Below are 27,342 nucleotides of genomic sequence, written 5' to 3' on the forward strand. Positions count from 1 at the left end.
TGTGTCTTCACAAAAGGAAGCTGACACACAATTCTCTTTAGTGAGGTTTATTAGAATGAAATGGCATCCAGGCTATGATCAGGCCGAGAGGGGTGGGAGGGGAGGGTATTAGCAGAAAGAATACATACAATAATGAATGAAGGTCTAAGCATGTCGGGCCTTAAAGGGAAGGCTTTCCTTTAAAGCCTGGAGAGGCCCTCCATAATGGCTGGAGGGAGAAAGGAGGGAAGGGGGGGTAGCAGGCAAGAGCAGCTGCTCTAGAGCGTCCCTGGCAGAGGGATGAAGGAGGGTGGGGGCAGAAGAAGGGGCGCAGCCTTCAGCAACCTCCATGAGCAAATCCCTCCAAACAAATGAGAAATCTGACTCTAAACCTTTTAAGGGTGACAGAAAATTTCACATCACATGATTTAGTTCAAAACAGCAGGCAAGACCAAGCACAAGGAAAAGCTACCACCATAAATCACGAGTTACTGTTAGGCCACAGCACAGCTTCTTAGCTATGCTCAGGTGTAGCCTGATCTCTTCAGGTAACGGGATTCGGCCTAAAGGGGCAGGCCTATGTTCTAACATGCACACGTGTATGTGTATGGGCATACTACATACAAGCTACGCATGAGGAGGTCAAAGGACTACTTTTGGGAAATGGTTCTCTCCTTCACCACATGGGCAGTCAGTCTTGGCAAGTGCCTGTACCTGCTGCACCATCTCAGTGGGCCCCAGAGGAGGTCCACTCAGAAAGTTCTACTGCTGTTTCCAATCGTTTAAAAACACCCGACTTCAGTTTAAGGTCCATGATCCTTGGGGCATACCCTAGGATTTTTTCACTCCAGCCAAAAGAGACTGGTCTTCCCACTCACAGACTGACCCAGAGCAGACACTCTAGAGACCCCGGTTCAGAGCTCCTCAGGTAACACCCTGGTGAAGGACGCCAGCCCTCTGGAGACTACCCATCTACAAATGCCCAAAGATGAGTGGCTCATCGGGCCTGCTAGCGCTGTCACTCAGCTAGCCTTTATCCCCATCCTAAGCCTGGCACTGACACAGCCCCAGCGGGTACCTACACACTCCGCTTGGGGAAGGGAGGCCTCAAGGAGGGGGGAGGCCCTCAGCACAAGCCTGCAGATGCAGCTGTAAGAAATACATGCTGACTTAATATAGGGTAAGACAGTTTCTTTGGGGATAAATATGCAAGAAAGTCTGAACATTTTATTCATTTGTGATGTCTCCTTGCAGGCAGGGTGAAAAAAATTTACCCTAGCATTCCTGTGTTATAGGATGGAATTTAAAAAAAAAAAAATCTGTATTGATTCGTGATTGTTTCTGAATACAGAGGTGTGGGAAAGGGTTTCCACTGGCTTGACGGGAAAGAAGCTACTTCAATGTAGTGGTGGAAAAAGGAGTAGGGCCTACACAGGCCGGACTTTAGCCCACTGAAGCCAAGATGATGTCTACTGGCAGTTCCTCTGAGCTTCTGGCTGTCACCTGCATCGTCACTGTGTCCAGAAGCAGAAGTCGGGAGCGCACGAGGATGTCATGACCACCCCGGAAGACCCCTGGAAGAAAGCAGAAGCAGAGTTTGTAGGGCTGAAGGGGCTGTGGGTGTCATACTAAGGGTAACACAGGCAGCAGATGACCAAGGCAGCCGCTCTGCTGAGGCACAGTTGGGAGGCCTGGGCAAACCTCACTGCTTCTTTGAATCTCTAGAACCCTTAACAACAAAGTATGGCAGTAACAATGTTAACTATTTCACGTTCCTGCCAGGCTCAAGTGAGCACATAGATAGGAAAGGCTTAAACCTCACATTAGAGGCTCACACACAGCGGCAGAATCTGAGAGTCCTGATGAGGGGGAGAGCCCCAACAAGAAAACCCACAAAGCAGATGTTTGTCAGACCCAAGGGACTGTGGCGGTGAGCTGTGAGGACGCACTGAAGCAGAACATCTTCCCAACCCTGTTTGTAAACTCATTCATCTCACGCCCCCAAATAACGAACCATGAGCAGGAAGATTACTTACAAATTCAAGGAATCTTGGGCTACGCAGCAAGATTGTGCACCAAGAATCTGCCTAGCCTCAATCCCCGAGTTTCCCCTAGCCTCAGTCCCCTCAATGTCCAGCTCCATATCCACACCTGTCTCAGGGCAAACGATTCATGGCCCTTTTTGAGTTAAACATAGGATATCAAGTATTTACACATGAATTACACAAATGATTTGCATGAAACACTCCAGGGATGAGTGGCACAGGTGCTCCGAGTGTGCGGTGACAGTTAGTGCACTATACGCACTATTTAAATTCTGTGTCTGTTTGAAAATTTCAGAAATGAAAGAAAGCTTAAGCGTCCATTCTTTTGCTTTGCTTTGCTTAGGCATTTAAGCCCTTGGCCTTAAACTTACATACACAAAAGGTCCTGTCTCTGCCTCTTAAATGCTGAAATTACACAGTGAGCTACCAGGCCAGGCCCCATACCCGTTCTTCTTAGAAAAAACAAAAACAAGCAACAACCAATAAAGTTGATAATTAGACAAAGAAACATCAGACAAGTCACCGAAAAAGAAATATGAATGGAAGACACTTCCTTCAAAATGCAAAAACTTACATTAAAACTACACTGGGGGCTGGGGAGATGGCATTTGAATCCCCACTGTTAGATCACAGACCTGTTGCTTTAAGAGACCAGCGGTAGGGAGAAATGCTGGGCCATCATGCACGCCCACTGCAGCCCTTCTCACAGGATAAAGGACTAGCCCCAGCCAGGACTACTAGAGCACACGGGTGTGTAGGGCAGATGGGGCAATAAAACCCAGTGCCAGTACCACCTGTAAAGCACCCAGACCCTCCCCACAGACGTTTCTTACCAGCTAGCAGCAGCGTGTGAGTGTTCTTGTTTTCCGGCACTTTGTCTGACCTCTCACAAGGATGCATGCCCAAGAACTTCACAATATTGCCCACAGCCTCTGTAGGAAGAAACCCCAGCACATCAAGTCACGGGGGATGTGTGTTTGTGTGTTTATTTTGTTGAGTGCTAGTTAAATCCCAGGCCTCCTACATGCCAAGTGCACTTTCCCACTGAGCCACAAGCCCGCTCCCAAGACTCTGTGCCCCGGCACTCAGCATGTGTGCTCTAGATGTGGCCCTGGATTCTTGGTGGGAAGAGGGGTTCTGAAAGGCAGCCAGGTCAGAGACGGAGCCACCAGCATTTACCTTCAAGTGTCTTGACGGTAGACAGGGTGAATGTTTCCTCCTTCTCAAACTCATCCCCAACCTCATCCCAGGCTGCTTCAAAGTTCACTTTCATGACTTTCTGGATGTGATCAGCCACAGTAACTTCTAGATCCTCCAGCTGGAGATGGGGGACAGAAGTTAGACTTCAGGAAGAGACTTCCTGTTCCACTTTCCAGGCCCCTGCTCTGAACTCATCTGTTTATCCCTGCCTTCCTGCTCCTCAGCTCACTTAGCAGATACCTGCCAATGTAGGGACATGGTGGCTTCTGGACAGAGAACAAGTTACGTCGGACCCATCCCAAGGTACTCAGTAAAAACACTCCTGTTCAACAGGCAGCAGCCATATCCCCAGCAGATTCTGTACTTTAGCTGTTTCCTCTAGGCCCAACATAGGCTGGACCCTATTGTCACCTCAACTGTGAACTTGGCACTTAGTATTCCCATTCAGCCAGCTCAGACTGTGTCCACACGGAGGCTCCTCTGTGCATTCTCCCAACAGACCCTCACAGAAACGTTCTTGCCGGTGTTATAGTACACACGGCCACTGCTACAGTGAGGAGTGCCTCAGCTATGGCTTCCAGAGGAGAAAAGCCTCAAGGCTCAGGAATGGCCCTTCTCTTCTACAGTTGCTACAATACACACCACGGAACTCTGGTCCAGAGTGAAGGAGCCCAGTTTATCTAGAAAGCAATTTGACTATAGCCATTAAAGTCTTCATGCTTTCCTTTTGAGCCAATAGGAATTCATCCTAAGAAAACAATCAGAAATGCATGTAAAAATTTGTATACATGTATATGTGTGTGAGTGCGTGTGTGTGTATGTCTGTGCACCACAGTTATGCAGTGCTTACAGAGACCAGAAGAGGCCATCAGAGCCCCCGTAACTGAAGTTGCAGACAGTTGCTATTCACTATGTGGATGCTGGGAATTAAACTCGGTCCTGAGAGAGCGCCAGCGTTCTTAACCTCTGAGCCATGTCTTCAGTCCCTGGCGCCGTCCTCTTACCACATACTCATCCTCGTAGCCCTCTTCATCAATCTCTCCAGTGTTGGGGTCACAGTCTTTAACAGTGAACTTCATCACACAGCTGAACGTGCATGCCACTGTGGGGAAGAAGGGCTGGATGACACCAAGCTCCTCATGATTGGGTAGACATGGCCTGCCCTTCAGGCAGCACTAATAACAGCTAACATGCCATTAACCCCAGCACGCTGGACAGAGAAGGCAACACCTCATAGGACAGGATTAAGTCACAGGTCCAAAGAAAAGGCCAAAGAAACAGAAACAATGCAGTGTGGCTAAGACTGTGCCACAGCTGCAGGTCACTGTTCATGGTAGAAAAAGAAGCTGGTAATATCTTTGGAAAAATGAATTTGCGATGTTTGGGTATTTCCGCCTGTCTTTGAGAGATACTGTGGTATAAGGAAGGAGCACTAACTCATCTGAAGACCAAACAGGCTTTGATTTTAAACTTAATACAACCCACTTGGCTTAGGCCTCGGTTTCCTCATCTATGAGCAAGAATAGTGCTTATCCTCACAGAGCTGCTATGAGAATACATGAAAAGAACTTGGGCCTGAGCAAGTCTCATGTCTGAATCAAGCAGTTTCTGCACCATCCTCAATGCACGGACTCCCATGGAGCCTGGGTGGCATCTACAGAGAGCTCACCAGCTGTAGGGTCTTCCTTAGGCAGAGCCACTAGTGTGTAGCAGGTCCCAGGCTGATTGTAGGGCAAACTCCGGGCAGGGACATAGGAGAGTACTTCATATGCCTCGGTGGGCTCCATCTGCACTGTGACATTCTCCAGGGTCTGGTCATTGAGGGTGTTTGTGCAGTCAAACTGGAGAAAGAGGAGCGGGGCTCAGGTGTTGCTACGGGAAGAGCCAGGATATACCCCCCAATCCCAGCCCTCTGTCTGGTTGACGTTCACAGGCTAGAGGAGTCCTGGGCAAGGAGTGATGAGACGCACTGGCTGGTGACAGGCATGGTCATCAAGCTGTGCTCCCAACCACGTATGGACCCATCTGATCTGGGACTGCTCCTGGCACAGGCAGCAGCAGGGTCTCGGGCCACCGCGCTTACCTGAAACACCAAGTGGTCAGAGAAGGTGTGTTTGGTGCATCGGATGACATACTCGGTCTCGGATTCGGTGAGGGCCACTGGCTCGGGTGAGGACTTGAAGAGGGGCCCGAGCCCCTGGAACTCAGGCACCGCCGCTAACTGCTCTGAAATCCAGACCATATTCACTTGATTTCTGGATCTCCACACCAATCTGTGTTGAGCCCCCAGGCCTCATACCCCTCCCACAGAGGGAGGATACACGCATGACCACCTGGCTGTTCACTCTTCCTTGGCACACTGGCACACTTCTCTGTCTGGTTCAAGCCCTCCAGGAAGAAGCCTCTCTGTCTTATGCAAGACCTCTAAGCAATTCACCATGTAAGACCCCAATGTGCTGGGCCTGATCTATCTGAAAACCCTTACTTTTAGTTCATCTATGGTCCTCCCTCCCTCCTCCCTCCCTCCCTCCCTCCCTCTCAATCCTTTTCTCTCAGGATTGGAGGTGACAGATGTTAGGAAGTGAACTTGGGTCCTCTGTATGAACAGCATGTACTGCTGAGCCACCTCTCAGCCTCAACAAGGATGCTAAAGGGTGGTGATTAGGAGAAGACTACGAGGGCTGGAGAGATGGCTCAGTGGTTAAGAGCACCGCTTGCTCTTCCAAAGGTCCTGAGTTCAATTCCCAGCAACCACATGGTGGCTCACAACCATCTGTAATGAGATCTGGTGCCTTCTTCTGCCCTGCAGGCAAAGTACTGAGAATACTGTATACATAATAAATAAATACAAGGATGGGGCCCGTACTGTTAACTTAAAAACTTGGGTGAAGGACAAATCCACCCATGCACTGATCAGTTAAAGCATATGGCCAATGATTAGCTACTACTTCTTTGGAAGGTCTAACTCTTTAGCCCAGACTAGCTTCAACTCAGCTTGCTGGGTCTTGAGATCACAAGTGAGAGCTATTATGGCTAATGACGAGCTACTTCAGAATGCTGCAGACACACCGGACATGTAGCACAGGCTTGCAATCCCAGTTACTCAGGAGGTCAAAGCAGGCGGGACCAGTTCAAGGCCAACAGGCAGCTGGACAGTGTGACTCAAGGCTAGTCTGTGTACCTCATTAAGGTGTTGTCTAACCTAACGAAGATAACAAGGCCCTAGTGCAGTCTGGAACACTATACCTAGCATGCTTGAGACCCTAAGTTTGATCCCAGCACCAATAAATAAGTAAATAAGTAAAACTTTTAGGGTCTATGGGTAAGACTCCTACTATGTACCATGACCAGGTCCTAGGAGCCCCGGGTTACCCTGACTCCACCAGGCTAATTCTGCTAATCCTCCCAGGCTGAAAGCAGGTGAAGAGGCACATGCCAGGTGTCTGGAAAATATGTCTGCCTCCAACAGCTTCAGATCCTGCTCTCTTCCCTTCTCTAAGGCCAGATTTCTTCCCGGAAGTCACTGGTTGGCTACGTGCGCCATGATGCTTGAGGAACTGTTAGTGCAGCCATGAGGAACAGAACAGGGCAGAGGGTTTGGACGTGGGCTGAGCTCAAGTTCCTTGACAATACTCTCTGTTTCGAAACCAGTGCCTAACAGCAGACACACTTGTAAGGCAGCATGGACTGGACACATAAGGAATCAGAAACACGGCACCAGCGTCTCTGAGCTCTAGCTCCACTCCACCAGGCATCCCGGAACCCAGGCCACAAGCACGCACAGCCAAACACGAAAGAAGCCCCAGTACTGTCAATCACCTGTCACGCCGGGGAACCAATAAAGTTCTAGCTCTCTTTAAAAATTATCGGTACTGGGCTGAAATGCAGGGTACTCTTCCACCGAGGCACACACATCCTCTGAAGTTCTAAATCTTAATCAGAGGTGGCAACCGGGTCGATGTGAGCTGGCAGGCTCTGCAGTCACCTAACTTCTGACCATACTGACCATTACTCACCCTGGAAGATCTCCTGCCGAGTGGCTGCCACTTTCTCTGGCTGTTTGACTGTTGCGGTGGCAGTGCTTTCTGCAAGAGCAAGCACAGCTGGTGACCCACGGCTCCAGTCACAAGCAGCATGGTGCTGCTGACCCCGCGTTATTACTCAGACACTGTGAATGCCAACTCTCCTGAGAGAGAAGCATGCAAGGAGAAGAGCAAGCGTGCAGCATGGCTGTCCCCGCTGCCTGAAGCAAGAGGTGCAAGGGCTGCTCCCTCTTCTCAGCACACCCCCAATCCTGGTTACTCTGCAGCCAAGGGAGACACATGGGCCTTGGGCATGAGCAGGGCCTTACCTGGTCTCTGCTCTGCCATAGGGGTGGTGGCCAGAGGCACAGACTTGAGGTCAAATGGCTTTTCTGATGGTTCTAATGTATACTGCTGCAGGGCTCTCTCCAGACCAGGGATAGACACAGTGAGACCTAAAGCCAGTGGAGAGATCATTAGGTACGCACACCTAGGGAGGACCGAGGCCCGGATCCCCAGTATCAATGCTAGGTGTGCCGAAGCTGAGAAAATCATGGAACCTCTAAGTCTTACTCCTTATTCTCCTTTCCAGAGGGTTGCTGCGTAGGTAAATACAAAGGGACTTAAAAAATTACTAAGATGGGGCTGGAGAGATGGCTCAGAGGTTAAGAGCACTGACTTTTTCCAGAGGTCCTGAGTTCAATTTGCAGCAACCACACGATGGCTCACAACCATCTGTAATAAGATCTGGTGCCCTCTCCTGGCCTGCAGGAATACATGCAGGCAGAGAACAATAATGTATACATAATAATTTTTAAAAAGTCAAGAAAAAAAAATCACTCAGGCAACAGAAGTTTCCACTTACTGCTTTGTTTTGCTTGAAATGTCACTTTGTTGTGTAGCTGAGGCTGACTTGGAGCTCCCTATCCTCCAGCCCAGCCTAGCCTCCTTGGAGGGATGGGATAAAGGCATACGCCATCAGACCAGGCTGAGAAGGTTTTATTAATGAGTGTTTTCAACTCTGGACATTGAGCCAAGAGGACTGTCATCAATTCCAGGCCAACCTAAGCTGTATAATGAGAAACTATCTCAAAACAACAACAAAAGTTTTGGACTGAGGATACAGCACAATGGTGGAGACATGTGTAAGGCCCTGGGTTCAAGCCAGAGAACACACACAAAGAGTACTTTAATTTACCTGGTCATTTCCCCAGACACGGGTTCAAGCCACGTGACCCTAGGGCTTCTGAGGTCATATCAATCCAAAGGGTTGCTATACAAGGCCAAAGAAGCATTGTGTGGTCTTGGCTGTCTTGGCTCAGAGATGGCACACCTGCTCTAAGGCCACAGGAAGGGCCAAAAGCTCCAAGGGGGGACCGGGTCCTGGGCAGCCAAGAAGACTCACCATTTAGTATGTAACCCGCGTTGAGGGCCTTTTGCTTCTGCTCCAGAACATTCAAATAGAAGGTAGCTCTGTCTCTCACTTCGTTGTCGTCGTCCATCACACACCTGTGCCCAGGATGCAAGGGTGTCAAAGGGACCCCGTAGGTTGTATGCAGGTGGCGGGGAAATGCAGAGCTCTTAAAGCTGAGCTGTCATGAGTGGAGGCTTTAAATGAAAGCATAAAACACTAGGGGTGCCGTGCAGTTGTGGCACTCCTTTAATCCCAGTATTTGGGAGGAAGAGATGGGTGGACTTCAGTGAATTTGAGGCAAGCATGGTTTACAAAGTGAGTTCCAGGACAGCCGGGACTGTTACACAGAAAAACCTCCGCCTCAAAAAACAAAACAAAACAAAACAACAACAACAACAAAAAAGAAGAAACAAACAAACAATCAAAAAAACCCCAAACACCAGGAGCTGACAGACAGTAATATACAGCTCTCTAGTAAAGACCTCACCCAGCAAACAGGACAAACCAAGAGACAAATACACAGAGGTACCTTGGAGCTCAGAGACTGTTTACAACCTCTTCTGGACTGAGCAGGTACTAGATACCACACAGAGTGCATAAATATACACGGAGGCAAAACACCCACACAAATAAGATAAAATAATTAAATCTTTGCTGGGCATGGTGGTGCATACCTTTAATTCCAGCACTTGGGAGGCAGAGGCAGATGGGTCTCTGTGAGTTTGAGGCCAGCCTGGTCTACATGTCAAGTTCCAAGACAGCCAGGGCTATATAGAGAAACCCTGCCACAAAAAACGAAAACAACAAACAACAAAGGAAAAGACAGAAAAAAAAAACCAAGGGAACACTGTTGGGCACGGAGGCTCCTGGGCCTAGACTCACCTCTTCAGCAACACCAATATGCTTGGTAACATCTCTTCGTTCTGGGCTCCAAACTTGGCCAGAGCACTCACTGCACCTAGTTCCAAGGTAAATCAGCATCACCAACAGCCCCTGAGGCCCACCTGCCAGAGAGCTGAGGGTGTCCTTAGTGCTCAGGGAATTCCAGCGCAAGAGCTAGTAGGTGGCAGCCCACCATGATCATGGAATAGCTCCTGTGCAATCCTGGCAGGTCCTGGCGCTACTCAGCCCCTACTTCCTCTGCCAGTTGCTGGAGAAAGGGGGTGATAGACCGGTGGCTTCTGTTCTAGGGCTCTACAGGCTGATCTCAAATGATAAGGCCACAGATGCTATCAACACTGCCAGCTATTCACTTCAGAACAGTTTCATTTGTAGCTAGGTCTGAGAATAAACATGAGAAAATAAACCATCACTTAGTGAATATCAACTGCTAAGAGAAGAAAATCTTCCTAAAAGAGGCACAGAAGCAGAAAATGGAAAATAAGATGAAATTTAGAACAAGATGGTAGACTGTTAAATCACTGCCTCATATAAAAGTATAAAAGGTCAATTTCATGGTGTACATTATATCTCGAGTTGTTTTTTTTAAAGACAGGTACGGTGGTACATGCTTGTGATCCCAGCAATCAGAAGGTTGAAACAGGAGGCTTTCAAGTATGAGCCAGCCTGGCTATATAGCAAGACCCTATCTCAAACAACCAAACAAACAAACCAAAAACATTCTAACCACTAATATACAGTGAATTTAAAAAAAATTAAATTGTAGAAAGTCACTTATCCAAGCTGTACAGTAGAGTGCATGCCTAAAACCTTTAATCCCAGCACTCAGGAGGCAGAGGCAGTGGATCTCTGTGAGTTCAAGACCAGCCTGGTCTACAGAGCTAGTTCCAGGATAACCAGGACTGTTTCACAGAAAAACCCCGTCTCAGAAAAAGAAAGAAAGAAAGAAAGAAAGAAAGAAAGAAAGAAAGAAAGAAAGAAAGAAAGAAAGAAAGAAAGAAAGAAAAAGAGGGAGAGAGGGAGGGAGGGAGGGAGGGAGGGAAGAAAAAAAGAAAAGGAAGAAAAGAAAAGAGAATGGAAAGAAGAAAGTCACTTATCCAGATGACATCTAAAGTCCTTCTGACAATATGAAAAACAGCTCATGAGGCCATGTCCCCTGGGGAAACAGTTTAAGTCCCTTTGCTGGCAAATCCACTGCAAAAGAAGTTAGGAGTCCAGGACCACCCTTAGGAGTCCAGGACCACTGCAGCTCAGATCTAGGAGTCCAGGACCACCGCAGCTCAGACCTAGGACCACCCCAGGACCACCCTTAGGAGTCCATGACCACCCTTAGAAGTCCAGGACCACCGCAGCTCAGACCTACCTGCCCGAACCTCTTCATGTTCCAAGACCACACGGTTATAGATAAAACGAATGTACTTGGAGGGGTTGTTGGTCTTGGGCCCCTCCTGGCCCAACAAATGCAGGATCCGGGTGGCCAACACAGTGAACTCGCAGTCCTCAATGAACTCGCACAGGTGCGACAGTCCCGTCTCCTTGCTCTCTGAATTCTCCTCAATGATGCTGATGATGCAGTCCACAATGGCGCGCTTGTACTCGAAGCCTCCCTGCAGAGACAGACGTCTAGCTGGGCAAACAGCTCACATCCTCTGGAGACCAGCTCACGCCCAGAGCGTAGCCAGGCCGAGACACTGCTCCACAGCCCAGAAGCGGGAGCCTAGGCTTCTGTATCTTTGTTGCCTAAAACAAAGGCTTGGCCTGGAAGCCCACTAGGGCCTTTAAGTCTAACAGCAGAACAGTTTAATGGGGGGAACATTTTGGACCCCAATTCTCTTGCAGGGAGAAAGATACACTCTGAGTGAACTGCCACGTGCTTTAAAGCTCACTGATGAAGAATATGAGCTTTTTTTCCTTTCTGGAGGAAGCGCTGCTCCCTACCCCGACCCCAGCCGCAGACCCAAGCATGATTTTGTCTCCCAAGACCCTTGTCCAGGGATGATTGTCATCTGCCCTATGAGAAGACAAAGGAGAACAGCAATACAGACTGAGTGGAAACAGCACCGCTGAGAACAGGAGAGGAAATCAGTGAAGTAAAAACACCGCGGCCCTGAAGACAGCCGAGCAACTCATTCCCAGGCTCCTTCCCAGAGAGAAAGACTCACAGCAAACACCTGGTCACCTAACAGGAAAGTCTGCAGGAACCCTCTGTCAGCAAGGACCTCCGATGACTCTTTCTCCCATGGCTTTCCTAGACTCCTGCAGGATGGTGTCTACTGCCTACTCGCTGTAGACCTCACAGCCTCACTCAAATGGAAAGCCTGGCTATGGGAGATCGTTCTCCACGTGCCACCGAGACATGAAAAAGGCAGAATGGGTGGCACACCCCATGTGAAAAACAGTATGGTGGTTCCTCGGGGCATTGAGCAGAGAATTACCATCTAATCCGGTAACTCCAGCCCTGGGTGTCAAAAACAGCTCCCTACACTCATGGTCTCAGAAGCACCTGTCACAACAGGGGCAGCACAGGAGCATCCCAAGTGCTCACAGGTGGATGAGTGGGTAAACAGAGTGTAGAAAATGGGGCTGGAGAGATGGCTCAGTGGTTAAGAGCACTGGCTGCTCTTCCAGAGGTCCTGAGTTCAATTCCCAGCAACCAAATGGTGGCTCACAACCATCTGTAATGAAATATGGCGCCCTCTTCTGGCGTGCGGCATACATGGAGGCAGAATATTGTATACATAATAAATAAATCTTTAAAAAAATAAAAAAAGAAGAAAATAATGCACGCTATAACATATATGAAACCTGAGAACATCTCTAAGTGAATGAGGGAGGCAGGGAAAGAACACTTCATGACCCCCTCAAGGTAACTGGAGCAGTCAGATTCCTAAGCACACGAAACGTGGGTGAGAGGCTGGACGGGGCAGATGGGGAGGCAGTGTCTAATAGGTACAGTCTTAGCTAAAAGCTTAGCTCAAGAGCTGGAGCTGGAGAGCCTCAGCAGGGAAGAGCACTTGTTTGCACAAAGGACTCAGGTTTGGTTCCCAGTCCCCACAGGCTGACTCACAACCATCCCTAACTCCAGTTCCAGGGGACCTCATGGCCTCTTCTGACCTCTGGGGGCGACAAGCAGACACATGCAAAACACTCACAAGTCTAACTGAAAAAAATTTAACATGGGGGTGGGCTGGAGAGACGGCTCAGTGGCTAAGAGCACCTGATATTCTTCTAGAGAACTAGAGTTCAGTTCCCAGCACCCCCAGCAGGCAGCTCACAGCTGCCAGTAATCCAGCTCCAGTGGACCTAACACTCCCTACTGGCCTGACATGCACACACATCCCACAGAACTAAACACAACATAAATTTTTTAAAAAATTAAAAATTACAAATCAAGACACAATTGTGCAAGCCTGTGATTCCGACTTACAAGCACACATCCCAATAGCCCCCCCCCATATATATATATATATATATATAAATATAAATATATATATATATATATATATATATATATATATATATATATAAACTAAATCTTAAAAAAAGAAGATCCCAGGTGAGGGTAGGGTGTAGGTGATCTGATCCCCAGCACGCTTCCCATCCCAACGTTGTGTTTTGCGGACTGTGATGACGCAGGAAGGGGCTGCTGGGCTGCTGGTGAGAAGTGTCATCCAGCCTGTGTGCTCACAAGCATGCAGCAGAGCAAGCGGACGTCAGAAGACAACATGTCTCCTTCAGCCATGGCTCTCTCTGCTTTATGAGTTTCAGTGGTGGACTCTGATCTCCGGCCATCAGGCTTGGTGGCTGGTGCCTTTAGCCACCTCACCAGCCCCTCACTTAAAGTCTAAGGGATTCAGCCACTGGTGTGCCTGCCTCACAGGGTGTTCTGAAGAGCAAACAAAATTCAATCTGAACCAGGCATGGTGCATGCCTGTAATTCAGGAACTCAAGATGCTGAGGCAGGACAACCTAAATTTAAGGCTAGTCAGGACTATATAATAAGGACTAATCTCAAGGGGAAAAGAAGAAAAAAGTACTGTCTGCTCAGTGTGTGAGCTACGGTCAGTTATATATTGTCCACTACAAACCCTCAAATGCTGTTTCAATCTCACGGCTGCAGCCAGCCACTGGCTCTAAGTAGATGACAGATGTCAGCAGAAGTGAGGTAAGTTCTCAGGTCTGGGTGCTGCAGCCCCTCGGTGAAGCCATTCATTACCCTGACTGCTGTGGGAAGCAAGTAGCTTTCTGGGAAGCAGCCAGAAAGCTGAGGAGACAAAGCCCGGGCTTTTTCAGGGAGAAAAGCAAGGGTTTCAGGGCCAGAGGCACCTGGGCTCAGATGCAGCTAAGTTTTCCTTGCTCTTCAGAACAATCTGGAAGGCAAGTCATTGTACTCAGGTCACACTAGCCTCAGATTCAGGGTCTTTTAGATGGGACTAGTGTATCTCAGGCTAACTTCAAAATCACTATGCACCCGAGGATAACCCTGAGCTCCTGACCTCATTTCTATCTTTCAAGTGCTGGGATTGTAGGTATGTATCAGCTACCCGGTTTATACAGCGCTGAAATCAAAATCAGGGTTTGGTGCATGCTACCAACCGAGTTACACTTCTAGTTCCCAGAATTCTCTTCCTTCCTGATGGTGTTTTTTTTTGTTGTTGTTGTTTTTGTTTTTTTTTTTTTTAAGATTTATTTATTGTATTACAGTATTCTGTCTACATGCATGCCTGCAGGCCAGAAGAGGGCACCAGATCTCATTACAGATGGTTGTAAGCCACCATGTGGTTGCTGGGAATTGAACTCAGAATCTTTAGATGAGCAGGCGGTGCTCTTAACCACTGAGCCATCTCTCCAGCCCCCTTACTGATGGTCTTATAGGCAGTTATGAACTGCTAAATATGAGTCCAAAATTAGCTTCTCTGCAAGAACAATATGGGTTTTTTTTTTTATTTTGTTTTTTTGTTTGTTTGTTTGTTTTTTTGGACGCAGAGTTTCTCTGTAGCCTGTCCTGGAACTCTGTAGCCCAGGCTGGCCTCGAACTCAGAGATTCACCTGCCTCTGCCTCCTGAGTGCTGGGATTAAAGGCATGCACCACCACCGCCCAGCAAGAATAGTATGTATTCTTAAGTACTAAACTCTCTCTAGTACTTCTTTTAAAACACACACACACACACACACAATCATTTTGCATGCATGTATAATACACCGTGTGTGAGTGCAGGCCTATATGCACCCCATCACAAACACAGAGGTCAGAGGACAGCTTTCAGGAGCTGGTTCTCTGCTTCCACCATGGAATCCAGGGATTAAAGTCAAGTCAACAGGTTGGTGTGGTAAGCACTTTTACCAGCTGAACCACCTCACCGGCTCCAGATTCCTCATTCTTAAAACATTAGTGACAAGGACAGTAATCAGGAGACCTCACATCCCACATTATAGTCTCTAATATACTGGGCTTGCAGCTGAAGGCACTTAGGGCATTAACGCCTTATCCATATGCCTTTGAGAAAGACCAAGGAACCAATGCAAAAGCTGCTCTCTTGTTGGCCCTTGGTTCACCTTGGACTGGAGCAAAGGGATCTGTAGAGTTTGTGGGCCAAATCTGTTCCACTTTTTGTAGAACAAAAAAAAGTTTGTTTTTTAAAAATTATTTTATTTGTATAGCTGTTTTGCCTGCAAGTATATCTGTGCACCACCCGTATGCTCGGTGCCCGCAAGTATATCTGTGCATCACCCGCAGGCTCAGTGCCCGCAAGTATATCTGTGCACCACCCGCATGCTCGGTGCCTGCAAGTATATCTGTGCACCACCCGCATGCTCGGTGCCTGCAAGTATATCTGTGCATCACCCGCATGCTCGGTGCCTGCAAGTATATCTGTGCACCACCCGCATGCTCAGTACCTGCAAGTATATCTGTGTACCACCCGCATGCTCGGTGCCTGCAAGTATATCTGTGCATCACCTGCATGCCCACCTGCATGCTCAGTGCCTGCAAGTATATCTGCGCACCACCCACATGCTCGGTGCCTGCAAGTATATCTGTGCATCACCTGCATGTATATCTGTGCACCACCCGCATCAGATCCCCTGGAACTAGAGTTACAGAGTGTTGTGAAATGTCACATGGGTGCTAGGAATTGAACCCAGATCCTCTGGAAAAGCAGCCAGCGCTCTTAATTACTGAGTTGTCCCTCAAGCCCCCAATACACATTTGTTTCTGATCCTGTGAAATTAGTTGGTTTTGTTGAGACAAAAACAAACAATCCTGGAAGTGGTGCACGCCTTTAATGCCAGCACTTGGGAGGCAGAGGCAGGAGGATCTTTGAGTCTGATGCCAACCTGGTCTGCAGAGTGAATTCTAGGGCAGCCAGGGCTACACAGAGAAACCCTGTCGCAAAAAAAAAAAAAAAAAAAAAAAAAACAAAAACATGGATTCATGTCAAGCACAAAAACAGAACCAGCCAGGCACAGTGGAACACGCCTTTAATTCCAGCACTCTGAAGGCAGAGACAGGTGAATCTCTCAGTTCATGGCTAGCCTTGTCTACTTAGTGAGTTCCAAGCCAGCCAGAGCTAGGTAGAGACCCTGTCTCAAAACAAAATAACAAACCCCAGAACCAATGTCATGTTTTAAGCTCTAATTTCCCCAGAGTTCCTGAAAGGGACACAGCCTTCTAAGCTTGACTTTGTAACAGCTTAGACACGTCCTCCTTTGTGCACAAGCCCTGCCTCAGGGCACCTACTGGACTTGGTGCCACGCTGGTGAGTCACACATTACTACTGTAATTACAGCAGCTGGTGCCGTTGCAGCATCTGTGCACAGGAGTTTAAAGGGCCGCAGGCTCCAGGAACTAGCTGTTTAACGGCGTTCTGAGCTTAAACCAAGCAAAGGATCTCGGCAGCCAGGCCATTCTCTGCACCAAAAGAGCTAGCAGGACCCCAATCGCCCCACTCTTACCTCTTCCCTTAGCATGGTGAACAGGAAGTTCATGAGTACGGCATGTTTGCGAGGATACTTCTGGCACAGGGCACTGATGGCCTGGACAACCACCACCTGAGGTAAAGAGACACACATGAATAGCAGAACCTGACAGGGCTAGTGACTTGCTCACTAAATGTCATAGAGTCCCTCCTTATGCAATATCATGCCCTAGGCCCAACACAAGAGCAAGAACACTCCATGCTGACGCACATGGTCCTCAGGTCACCCAGGGCAGGAAAACGCGGCAGTGTCAGTAGCCCAAAAGAGGGTCTGGGTCCCCAAAGCGTGCCTGGCCTGCTCCCTCCTGCCTTGCACTTTCACTCAACGCTTCACTGCTTTCTTCCTGAGGTCTCTGCATGCTATTTCTCCCCTCTGCTTGACCCTGTTTCTTTCTTTAACTGGCTCAAGATCTCACACTCTTACTCCAGCCCTCTTGCTTGCTCTTGTGTCCGTCTTCTGAGATGCGAGTCTCTTCAAACTCCTCGTACTGTCCGAAGGGTTATTCTCGTGTGCAGATCTCATTGCATCATCGGCCGATTCGCCTTCATACAGCCCACAGGCAGAGGACATTTCTGTCCACTCTTCACAACCCACACTCTAGAATTTATCCTGCTATATTGAAAACTGTTCCTACCACTCTCTGCTCTGATGAAAACTCCTCAGTGACACGCTTCATGACTGTTTACGTAACACTGAAACAATCTAACTATGGAAAATAAGAATAGATTAGTGACTGTCAGGAATTAGGATGAGGGGCTGGGAATGGAGGGCACGAGCCCTGTCTAGTGACGGGAGCTCTGACTGTGGCAGTGGTCTTGAAGGCATCACATGTGCCCCATGTAACCAATGAAATCTGAGTAAGTGCTCTAGACTATACAACTGCTGGTTTCTTCACTGACACCGCACTCGACTATGTGGGACATGGGCATTGGAGTTTAGAGAAATACCTAGGACCTTTCCTCTTATTTATTTGCAAGGCCCTGTGAATTATTTAAAAGTGAAAGTTTAAAAAATACTTCAGGTAGTGGTGGTGCGCATCTAAGCACTAATCCCAGCACTAAGGAGGCAGAGGAAGGCAGATTGCTGTGAGTTCCAGGACAGTCTGATCTATGGAGCAAGTTCCAAGACAGCCAGGGCTACACAGAGAAACCTTGTCTCAAAAAAGCAAAACAAAACAATACTACAAGCCAGATATGGAGGCAGGCACCATAATCTCAAGCACTTGGGAGACAACAGAAGGAGAACCTGCTCCAAGATTGAGGCTATCCTGGGTTCCACTGAGTTGCAAGTCATCCCGAGCTACAGAGTAAGAACCCTTTCTAGAAAAATCAAATCCAAAACAAACAAACAAAAAACCAGTAAAAGCCAGGTAGGGGATGGGTGACACACCCAGCAATCCCAGTAGCAATGAAGAAGCTAACGCAGGAGAAACTTGAGTTAGAGGCCAGCATGGGCTACATAGAAAGACCCTGTCTTAATTTGAAAAACAGAAAGAAAACAAATCCCAAACCACAACCTTTCCAAATGTCTTTTTTAACAATTAAAGTGATCACAAGCTGCAGGTCTGTCAGAGAGCAGCCCAGTCTGCACTGACATCATCGCCTTTGCCATCCCCAAGCTTCTGACCCCAGCTGCCCTGTCTCCTTGGAACTTTCCAAACAGCCACTCCCGCCCTTGTCCCTGCCTCCCCCGCAGTGTCATCTCCTCGCCGCCACATCCCCCGCTATGGCTTGTCTACATGTTTGTTCATTGATAAAGCTCATCTTTCCCAACAGAAGGCATCTGTCTCGTCTATCACTGCCCCCTCTCATAAAACTCTAGAACAGGCAGCAGGAACGCAATAAAAACTTCAAGAATCAATAAACAAACTCCATCCTAACCTAAAAAGTACTGTGCTTAGGGCTAAAAGGAACAGAAGGCCAAAGACTTAAAGGTAGGCCTGTACACCCCAACCCAGTGGCGTGGACAGCAGGTTGAGAACATCTCCGTTGCTTGGGGACTACAAGCTGTGATGGCACTTGGTACCTTGAACTCATCTGAGATCTCCGACATGAAGGAAGAAATCTGCTTCATCAGGCGGTCAATGCTGCTCTCACTCCCGGTCTTAAGGAGGGTGGTGATGGCCAATGTGGCAATGCTACGGTTGGAGTCTGTGACCAGGTTTTCCAGATCCAGATTGCAGGCAGTCACTGCCGACGGGTGCTTCATGGCCACCTGCAGAGGGAGCACAGAGACCCGGGCAGTACTCAATTCTGATTCTACCTACAGGGTAAGCCTGGCCAGAGGTCCTTTGGGGACCACGCCAACTCCTCTCCCCGATCATTCAGAAGGAGGAGACCTGCTATCAGCTAGGCCAGCCCCTCCCCGTCCTCTTACCTTATTGAGTGTGCGGACAGCAGCATAGCGGAGAGCGGCCTTGGGCGAGCTACAGAAAAGCTGGAGAACTGCAGGGAGACAGACACACGCATCAGGCTGCCCTTGATGCCAGGCAGTGGAATACTTGGGGCCTGGGGCAACAGCATGGGATCAAAGATGAACAAGCTCTCAGGCCTGTCAGACACAAGCCCTCTGCTCAGCAGAGACCAGCAGAACTGCCTTGCCCTGAACTTTGTTAGCAAGGGCTCCACAGTCATCACTGGTTGGTATGTACTAAGCACCTGCCATGTGTTAGGTCCTCGCTGTGCATGACATGCCTGATTCTCCCAACTCCCAGGGAATGGCAGCAGAGCAATTAAAGTGACTTTGAGTTAGCATCCACCTGGCAGGTGCAGGGTTGAAGCCAAGGGCTGCCCAAGCAGTTAGCCACCTTTCTCCTTATACTCACAGACCCAGTGGAACATCCCTCAGCACCGAGCCAGGGAGTTCAGTCCTCCCTCAAAGACCAAGTTTATTTCTCTCTCTCTGGGACAGTCCCAAAGAGTTGACCCCTACTGAGTATATCAAGGACACATTTTCCTCAACCCTGGCCACCCAAAGCTTACAGTTAAAGTTCATGTAAAAGTATAGTCTTGGATGGGACTGAATTCTGGAATAGCTGAGTTCCTTTCTTTATTGCTTAGCTTTTAGTCTCGTCATTTGTTTAGAACTAACATTTGTCTTAAAATAGGGTAACATATCTTTTTAAAGCCTCTACTTTATGTCCTCCATTATTCTGGAAATATGGGGCTATCATAGGAGAATATTAGTCAGTGAGTGGATGCACCTGCTCTTTGTTCTTTTCTTTTTTTTTTTTTGGTGCCGTGACTCGGATTGCACCTGCTCTTTGGTTTGTCCCCGAGGAGGAAGGGAGACTGCTCCTTCCATACTGGAACCCCATCTTTCCACCAGGTTTATACCACCACTGTGGGGAACGCTGAAAAAAGAGCTCAATCATTCCAACTTTCCTGTCATGCTTTGCCTCCGGGCTGGTCCTAGTTAGGCGCTCATCCCTCTCTCCGACTCTTGGGATCCAGCATAGACCCCTTCTGAACTCTCAACATAGGCGCTGTTCTGCACAAGCCCCTTGGCTCTTCACGCTCTGGGTGCATATTCTCTACTCCCATCCCAACACCAGCTCAGAGCAGGTGGACATGGCACTGACTTGACAGCTAGAGCAGAAACAACACAAAGCTGCTGGATTCTCCTTAGGAACACACTGCATCCACGCTAGTGTCTCATTCTGGGCTGGGAGGCTTGTACAGACCCTGCCTTCACTACTACAGGAAAGAGAGCTGGTCATGTTTCAGAGGGAAGTGAGGCCTGGAGAGGAAGGTCAGAGGACAGGGGCTTGCCCACCTGCTGAGAGCAGGGCCAGCAAGTCCAGCTGTGAGCTCCAGTGCTACCCCGTGAGCACACGGGGCTTTAGGGGTCCTGGGCCCCACTCCCAGCTCCTCCTCTGGAGCCAGCATGCCTAGCAGTACTAGTATGGACCACATACTTATCTCTTCAGCAGAGATGGAACTGAACAGTCCACCTCAAAAGCAATGTCTGTGACACCCCTACAGCATGGTCTGTCTGGAGACAAGCTCTCGCTCAGGGCCAGGCCTAGCAGGCACACTACGCAGCAGGCACGGGGACACATAGACACCTGATACAGCAGGGGCCAGCTCTTTAGCACTGCAGCCAGGCAGGTTAACGATGGCTGAGGCGGCTTCATACACGACCATTTCATGCTTGTTCCGCAGGCAGCTCTCGATGAAGTCAAACAGTGGGCTGTCACGGCTACAAAGGAACACAGCAACGGGAAGCTGGGGACAATCCAGCAACGCGGGAGGTACCATCTGGCTGGCAGGAGGGCAGCACTCTCACCTGCCATCTTCTTCCTCCAGTTGCTTGCTGGCCACTCGGATCATCATGCAGTAGGCGAAGGGGGACTTCAGGCCGTGCCGGGTGAACTTACTGATCATCTTACTCACAGCCAGGCGGTCATTCTTCCGCACATGGTACAGCAGTCCTAGCGCGTGGTACTACAGGACAGAGGCGGCACAGGAAACGAGCACATCAGGCCAGGCCTGCTGCTGTGCAGCACCGAGGCTACCCTATGTCTCCGGCTTCACGCTTCTTGTTTAAGTACAGCAATCACATCCACACAGAGGGGCTGCAGCAACTTCCCCAGGCACTCTGCAAAACTAACTCCAGCAAAATGCTCAACACACCGCACACATGATGTTCTCATTTGCACTGGTTTTGGCAAGAACCCCGCAGGCATCCTGACGATGTGAGACAAGACACCAGAACTTAATGTGCTGCCCCAGAGATCTGGGGGCAGGACCTGAGCGTGGTTCTGTGGGACACGGAACACAAAACCTCCCAACACCCAGAGGGCTGGCCTGCTTGTCCCTGCTTATCGGTACCACTCATGGCTAAGCTGGCTTTGGGGACTAGAAACCCAAGAATGCCACTTGTAGAGAAGTATGGTACCAAGGTCACTTCCTGTTCTTTCTGTGCACTCTTAGCCAAGTGGCATTTGAGGGCCAAGGTATGGGTAAGTGTCTCTGACCCTTAGAGATGGGCTGAAGGGTCAGTGCTGACCCCAAAGGCAAGAGCCACACAAAGAACAAAGAGAATGACAATCACTGAAGGAAAGGGACAAACCAGCCTTCCCATCCCTCATGATGTGTGTTTTCTTATTTAAGTCTTGCTCTTGCAACATTCCAAAGAAACTGAGACCCGGAGGGAGGCATACCAGGTTAGGTTACTAAGGAAAGTTTTTCAGACGGGAACCTCACGTCACTGAGACTGCTCAGCAATGGTTTGGATGGCCATTGGCTTACCTGGGTCAGGTGGGCTGTAGCAGCCTGTGTTCCAAAACATCTCATCTTCCTGTAGTGCACCTGGCTATTACGGCAGCTCCAGGGAGGAACTGTTTTCCAAACACCCATGTGCTGCCCAGCTGCTTCTCCCAAGTTCCCATTCCTTCCCCAACACTCAGTGACAAAAGGATGAAAGCCTGTCCCGGCCAGAGGCCACCAGTACTTGTGGAGCGGGGACGATAGTGTGATGCATCTGCTTGTCCAGCACCATTCTCACCTGGACCATGATGTTATCACTGGACGCTGCCTCCTGGGCCTCATTCACCCAACGCTTGACCACATCGAAGCTGCATTTCAGCAGATGCTGGGGGCAATGGGACTTGTTAAAGGGTCAAAAGGGAGGGTGCCCTTCTTGTCACGCCCATGTCCCCTCTGAGATGTAGTCAGAGCCTCCTCACTGTCCTGATCCCATGGACAAACAGCACAGCTGCCACCCTCATTCTCCCTGCTTGGCAGACTTCCTTCCCAATCCTGGTCCTAACAATCTGCCATCTAAGGGGGTGGGGGTGTCAAAGACACTCATCCCAGCTCTTCCCAGTGGACCCAGAGTTTCTGGATCTCTTCTAACAAGACTCTCAGTTTATTCTACCTTCAATCCACACCCCTGCAGATCCAGTCACAGCTACATACCAGGGAAGACACGAGGGCAGAGCTGGAGACGCTGGGTACCTTGTCCACAATCGCTTGTTTCATGTAGCGCTCAACAGCCTGCAGCATGGTACTCTGTAATAGGAGAAGGTGATGGAGCTCAGGCATGGAAGCCGTGAAATGCAGAGCAAAGTAAACACATTCAGAAGCTCCTATGAGACACTCCCACCCCGCTCCTCCACTACAGACAGCTGCAGATGACCAAGGGTGTGCTTGGGACAAGGCCTCACTTGAGAGCCTGGGAAGAGGGTGGAGGAACTCACGTCAGTGATCTGGCAGAGGGCTCGCACCGCAGGGCCACGGTAATTATCTTCCTTCCCGGTCATGTCTTTTGTCAGGCTGCCGTGGAAAGGAAGCACTGTTGACACGTGGGGTCCTGGGCCATCCTCCTCTAGTCTACCCCATCCCCGCCTGGATTTACCACACCAGCCTCCTAAGTACTGCTCCCTTCTGTTCTCACCCCTCCAAGCCAAGCTCCAGGGAAAGTTACAGAACTCAAAACAGAGCTGGGCAGGGTGGCACACACTTGTGATCCCGGCACTCCGGAAGTACAGGCAGCAGGATCACCACAAGCTCAAGGCTTCCTAAAACATCAAACTGTGCAGCTTCCCAGTGAGCTGTCCTCTCTTCTCAGGCCTTTTCATGTGGGGTTGTTCAGCCTGGACCTCAGTCCTGCAGAATCCAGACCATTCTGGAGGCCTTTTGGAGTCAAAGCCAAGCTGGTGTCTTCTGTTCTGCCTTCATAGCCCATTACAGTTCCACAAACCATGCTGAAGTCCATCTTATCAGCCTGGCTGCCTGGTTATTTGCTTGTAAACCCTGAGGCTGCAGAGGCTATGTTTTGCCTAAGTTTCCCCCAAGACTGAAACACTCCATCTTGCAAGGAAGCTTCTCAAGCAGGAAGGGAAACAACCCAGAATATATTTATGAAGTCCCTGAAACTGACCAGATTCACTAGGCCCCTCCCTGCCAGAGTAAGCGATAAAAACTGAGAGTCCCTCTCAGACCAAGAGCTGAACTGCACAGAAGACGCTCAGAGCAGACCAGCTGCCTGGAAGAAGCAGAAACCCGCCCAACTGCCCGGAAGAGGTAAACCAACTGAGGCCCCTGGAAGACATACTCCAACCTGCTGACCTGCCTACAGACTATGCAGTGTGCTCTGGGTTCCCAGCTTTGGGAGCTGTCACCCATGCTGGGGTGGCTTTGGTGGTAAAACTGTCTCTGAGTCATTTCTGCTCCTGTAAGCAACCCCAATAAAACTCATTGGTTCGCCAAACTGGACTTTGGATGTTTTGGGTTTCCTATCTTGACTGAGTAGATAAGTGTGTTGCGTTGCTCCAGGAAAAGCTTTGCCACATACACCATGGCTTTCTTGTTTGCTACTATACTCCCAGAACCACACAGGGACTGATAAACATTCAGAATAATCTTTCAAAAAAAAAATTAAGATTTATTTTTATTAGTTTTAGTAATGTGCAGGCGCCTGTGTCTGCATGTGATTGTGGGTAAATGAGAGCAGGTACCCTTCAGCACATCAGATTCCTCCGAAGCCGGAGTTACAGATGGTTCTACACCTTCTGATGTGCGTGCTAGGAACTGAACCCAGGTCCTTTGAAAAGGCAGCAAGTGTTCTTAACCACTGAGCCATCTCTCCTGCCCCAGTAAATATCAACATAATGCAACTGACCATGGCTGTGTGGCCCCCTCCTTGCATAGCAGTGTCAAGAAGAAATAGGAGATTTGTTGTATTTTGTGTGATTGTTCTGTGTTTTGTTTGGGTTTTTTTTTTTTTTTGAGACATCTTGCTATGTAGACCAAGTGCCATGATTACAAGTATGCATGATCATGTCCAGCTTTGACTCCCAGTTCTCAAGGACACCTGTATTAGTGTCATCTGTCCCTAAATTACTCGGCCTAATGCAGACACCAGTGCTTGGCAAGCAGACGTCTTCATAAACTCCTTGCACTGTATTTCTTTCCTTGAGTTCATTACAGACTTTCTGAGAGCCCATCTGGCTGAGCTGCCTAGGTAGGAGGAAGGGAAACAGGGCCAGAACACTCTCAAAGCTGGCATGGGGTGGGTCTAGGAGCAAAGGGCCCTGGCCATCAGAGGAGCCGTCTTCTGCCCAAGACTTGCCTGCTGGTAACAATGATGACATCCTCTGCAATGCAGGACATCTCCTTGATGGTCAAGTAGCACATGCGGCGGAGTGTGGGCTGAAAAGATAGAGTTTGCCCTGTCAATCCTGCTCAGCGAGAAGGTCAGAGTCAGGAGGAACCCGCCGTCCGTGGATGGCAGTCATGCTGATGGGTGGCCCTCCCACCACCAGCATAGGTGTCACATGTTCAGAGAAGCAGGGACTGATATACTTACATCATTGGACTGAAAGAGCTTCGTCATGGCGAAGAAAGCCTCGGTTGCTTCTGTGGTCCCCAGGTGCTCCCCCTGTAGTAAGCATAAAGGAAGCCTCAGTTTTAGACAGATCAGTCAGGGTAGACCTCTAGAGCCTGCGGAGGGACTCCAGGCAACAAATGAGAGCTGGAAACTCAGAGGACCCAGGACTGGACTTTTGGTTCCAACCACAGAGTTGTCAGAAGCTTAGGGTACATCCCCATTTATAATCTCCCATGCCCACCCCCCATACCCATATTCCCTGCCACCCTCATCTTGTTACCTGGTTTATGAGGTAAAGGATCTTGGTGAGGATGTGGGCACATTTCCGAGGGTTGATAGGAGTTTCGTTAAAGACCCGAGCCTGTGAGAAAGCAACTGTTACCTCTAGCCTATTATACTTTCCTTCCTTCGGCAACCCTCAGTTCATGAAGGACCTGGAGAACCACAGGGTGTATATAACTCATTAGTCCAGATAAATGTATTCTCCAAATAGTAAGAGTTTATTTTTCTTCCTTTCTTTTTTATTTTATGTTTATTGGTGTTTTGCCTGCATGGATATCTCTGTGAGGATGTCAGAAGTCCTGGAAATGGAGTTACAGACAGTTGTGAGATGTGATCTGGGTGCTGGGAATTGAACCCAGGTCCTCTGGAAGAGCAGTCAGTGCTCTAACCACTGAGCTGCCTTTCCAGCTCCAAGTTCATTTGTCTTAATTCATCTATTAAGCATACAAACAAGTCTTTGTGCCACCGTACTGACTACAGACACTTAGCGAATATAATGAACAACCAGCACTCTACACGGTAGTATTGTGACAGTGTGGCAGCTGTATCTGACCAGACAGGCAGGTGTGATGAACTTGCCTCTTGGAGTACTGCACTCTTCTCCAGGTGCTGAAGGGGGTTGGAGCCTCCACCTACAGTGAACAGAGAAGACTGATTACAGGTTGTGATCCTCAATTAATTTCTTCCTTTTCTTTTTTGAGACCGAGTCCCATGCTGGCCTTGAATGTAGCGGAGGACAATCTTAAGCTTCTGATCTTCCTGCCTCCACATCCTGGTTTATGTAGTGCTGTGGATCAAACACAGGGCTTCATGCATGCTAGGCAAGCACTCTACCAACTGACTTACGTTCCCAAAATGTGACCCTCAACTTCAAGACTCTGCCAAACACGGGGAAGGGGAAGAAGTCTCTATTGTCTACCAACAGCAATCCAGGTTCCACTATGTCTATAAATCCTGTTAAGGGAACTCCCCTCACAGTCACCCGGCACCGTTTCTGGGCCTCTCATGATGCCACATTTTGCATTCATTCATGCAACCAGAACCTGAGTGAGCCTATGTGCCAGTGACAACCAACACTAACTAATCTGTGGCGTGAGTATCCCTGACAACAGACGCTACATTTCTAATTAATTATGTGTGTGATTCTATGGTTGCTATCTGGTCCCTCCACTATATGACCATTCTAACATTCCTACTGCAGGCACCAAGCGTCCCACTGGTTTTAGCTATGGCAAGATCCGTGAGGTGCCTGATGTTTAGTATATGTAGTTTATTGAATGAATGAAACAGGGTTCTTAGCTGCAGGACTGGTTACGCCCAGACTGGCTGGTACCAACGCAGCTCTGGCAAATACCAAAAAGTCGGATGGAAATACAAGGGAGCATCCAGGCCGGGACCCTCCTCTTATCAGATGGGGAAACTGAGGCCCAGAGAGGAGCGTGATCCGCACAAGGTCACGCAGCAATCCTGGCCAGAGCTGGCTAGTGCGAACAGCACGTCCCCTCCGAGGACAGCTACGGACCTGCGCACAAGCCCCTGCCCCTTTTGGGCCCCGGCGCTGGTTCTGACAGCGGCCCGGAAAAGGGCGCCCAGGAAGGTCCCAGGAATCTGGGCGAAGATCTGGCCTCCCCAGGCTTTCAAGGATCCCTCACCCGACTCCTCGTCCTTCTTGTCGAATTTCTTCAACATGGTGCCAGCGGAAGCTCCACGCAGCAGGGAGATGCTCAGAGAAGCGGTAAGTGCAGCTTCTCCCAGCGGCTTCCGTACTCCCGCCCGCCACGTAGCCCTGAGCACTGCGCTGTGGAATGCGCCTGCGCGCTGGGTGCTTTGCGCCTGCGCACGACCGCGCCCACCTTACTCTTTAGGCACTGGGACAGCAGGGACGACCGAGACCTCGCCGCGTAGAGGAGGGCGGAAGGGGAGGGCTGAGAATGCTGATCAACTGGGCGTGGCTTGTCACTGGGGGCGGGGCCCTGGCCCTGAAGTTGAAGGCGCTCCACCTCGGCGCCCCCGTGCGTTCCCAGTGCTTGCAGTTGCCCTGGCTGAATTTTAAAGGGCGTTCTGGCGTGGGAGTTACAGCACAGCACGTTGGCCCCATGAATGTACCCTGTTATTGTTTGTAGTCTTTTTCCGGAAGCCTCACTAACTGCTCTTCTTTGTCAGTCCCTCTCTCCTGTTTGTCCTTCCT

At 49.3% G+C, this 27,342-nt stretch overlaps 1 protein-coding gene across 1 annotated transcript; it reads right to left on the minus strand.

Moving 5' to 3' along the window:
- Positions 1-39: 39 nt before the first annotated feature.
- Positions 40-26,937, minus strand: Copg1 (COPI coat complex subunit gamma 1). The gene is made up of 24 exons (XM_057770786.1): positions 26,807-26,937; positions 25,734-25,786; positions 25,153-25,233; positions 24,852-24,923; positions 24,615-24,694; positions 22,741-22,816; positions 22,460-22,552; positions 22,047-22,133; positions 20,826-20,983; positions 20,605-20,738; positions 18,915-18,982; positions 18,564-18,752; positions 16,515-16,610; positions 10,924-11,167; positions 9,543-9,618; positions 8,652-8,755; positions 7,576-7,701; positions 7,241-7,309; positions 5,308-5,450; positions 4,894-5,065; positions 4,229-4,326; positions 3,204-3,342; positions 2,858-2,956; positions 40-1,553 (listed from the first exon to the last, which is right to left on the minus strand). Exons 1-24 carry the CDS (start codon positions 26,841-26,843, stop codon positions 1,423-1,425), a joined length of 2,625 nt encoding a protein of 874 aa, XP_057626769.1. The 5' UTR covers positions 26,844-26,937; the 3' UTR covers positions 40-1,422.
- Positions 26,938-27,342: the final 405 nt, after the last annotated feature.

This window comes from Chionomys nivalis, chromosome 1 (assembly GCF_950005125.1).
Source record: "Chionomys nivalis chromosome 1, mChiNiv1.1, whole genome shotgun sequence".
Taxonomy (NCBI): Eukaryota; Metazoa; Chordata; class Mammalia; order Rodentia; family Cricetidae; genus Chionomys; species Chionomys nivalis.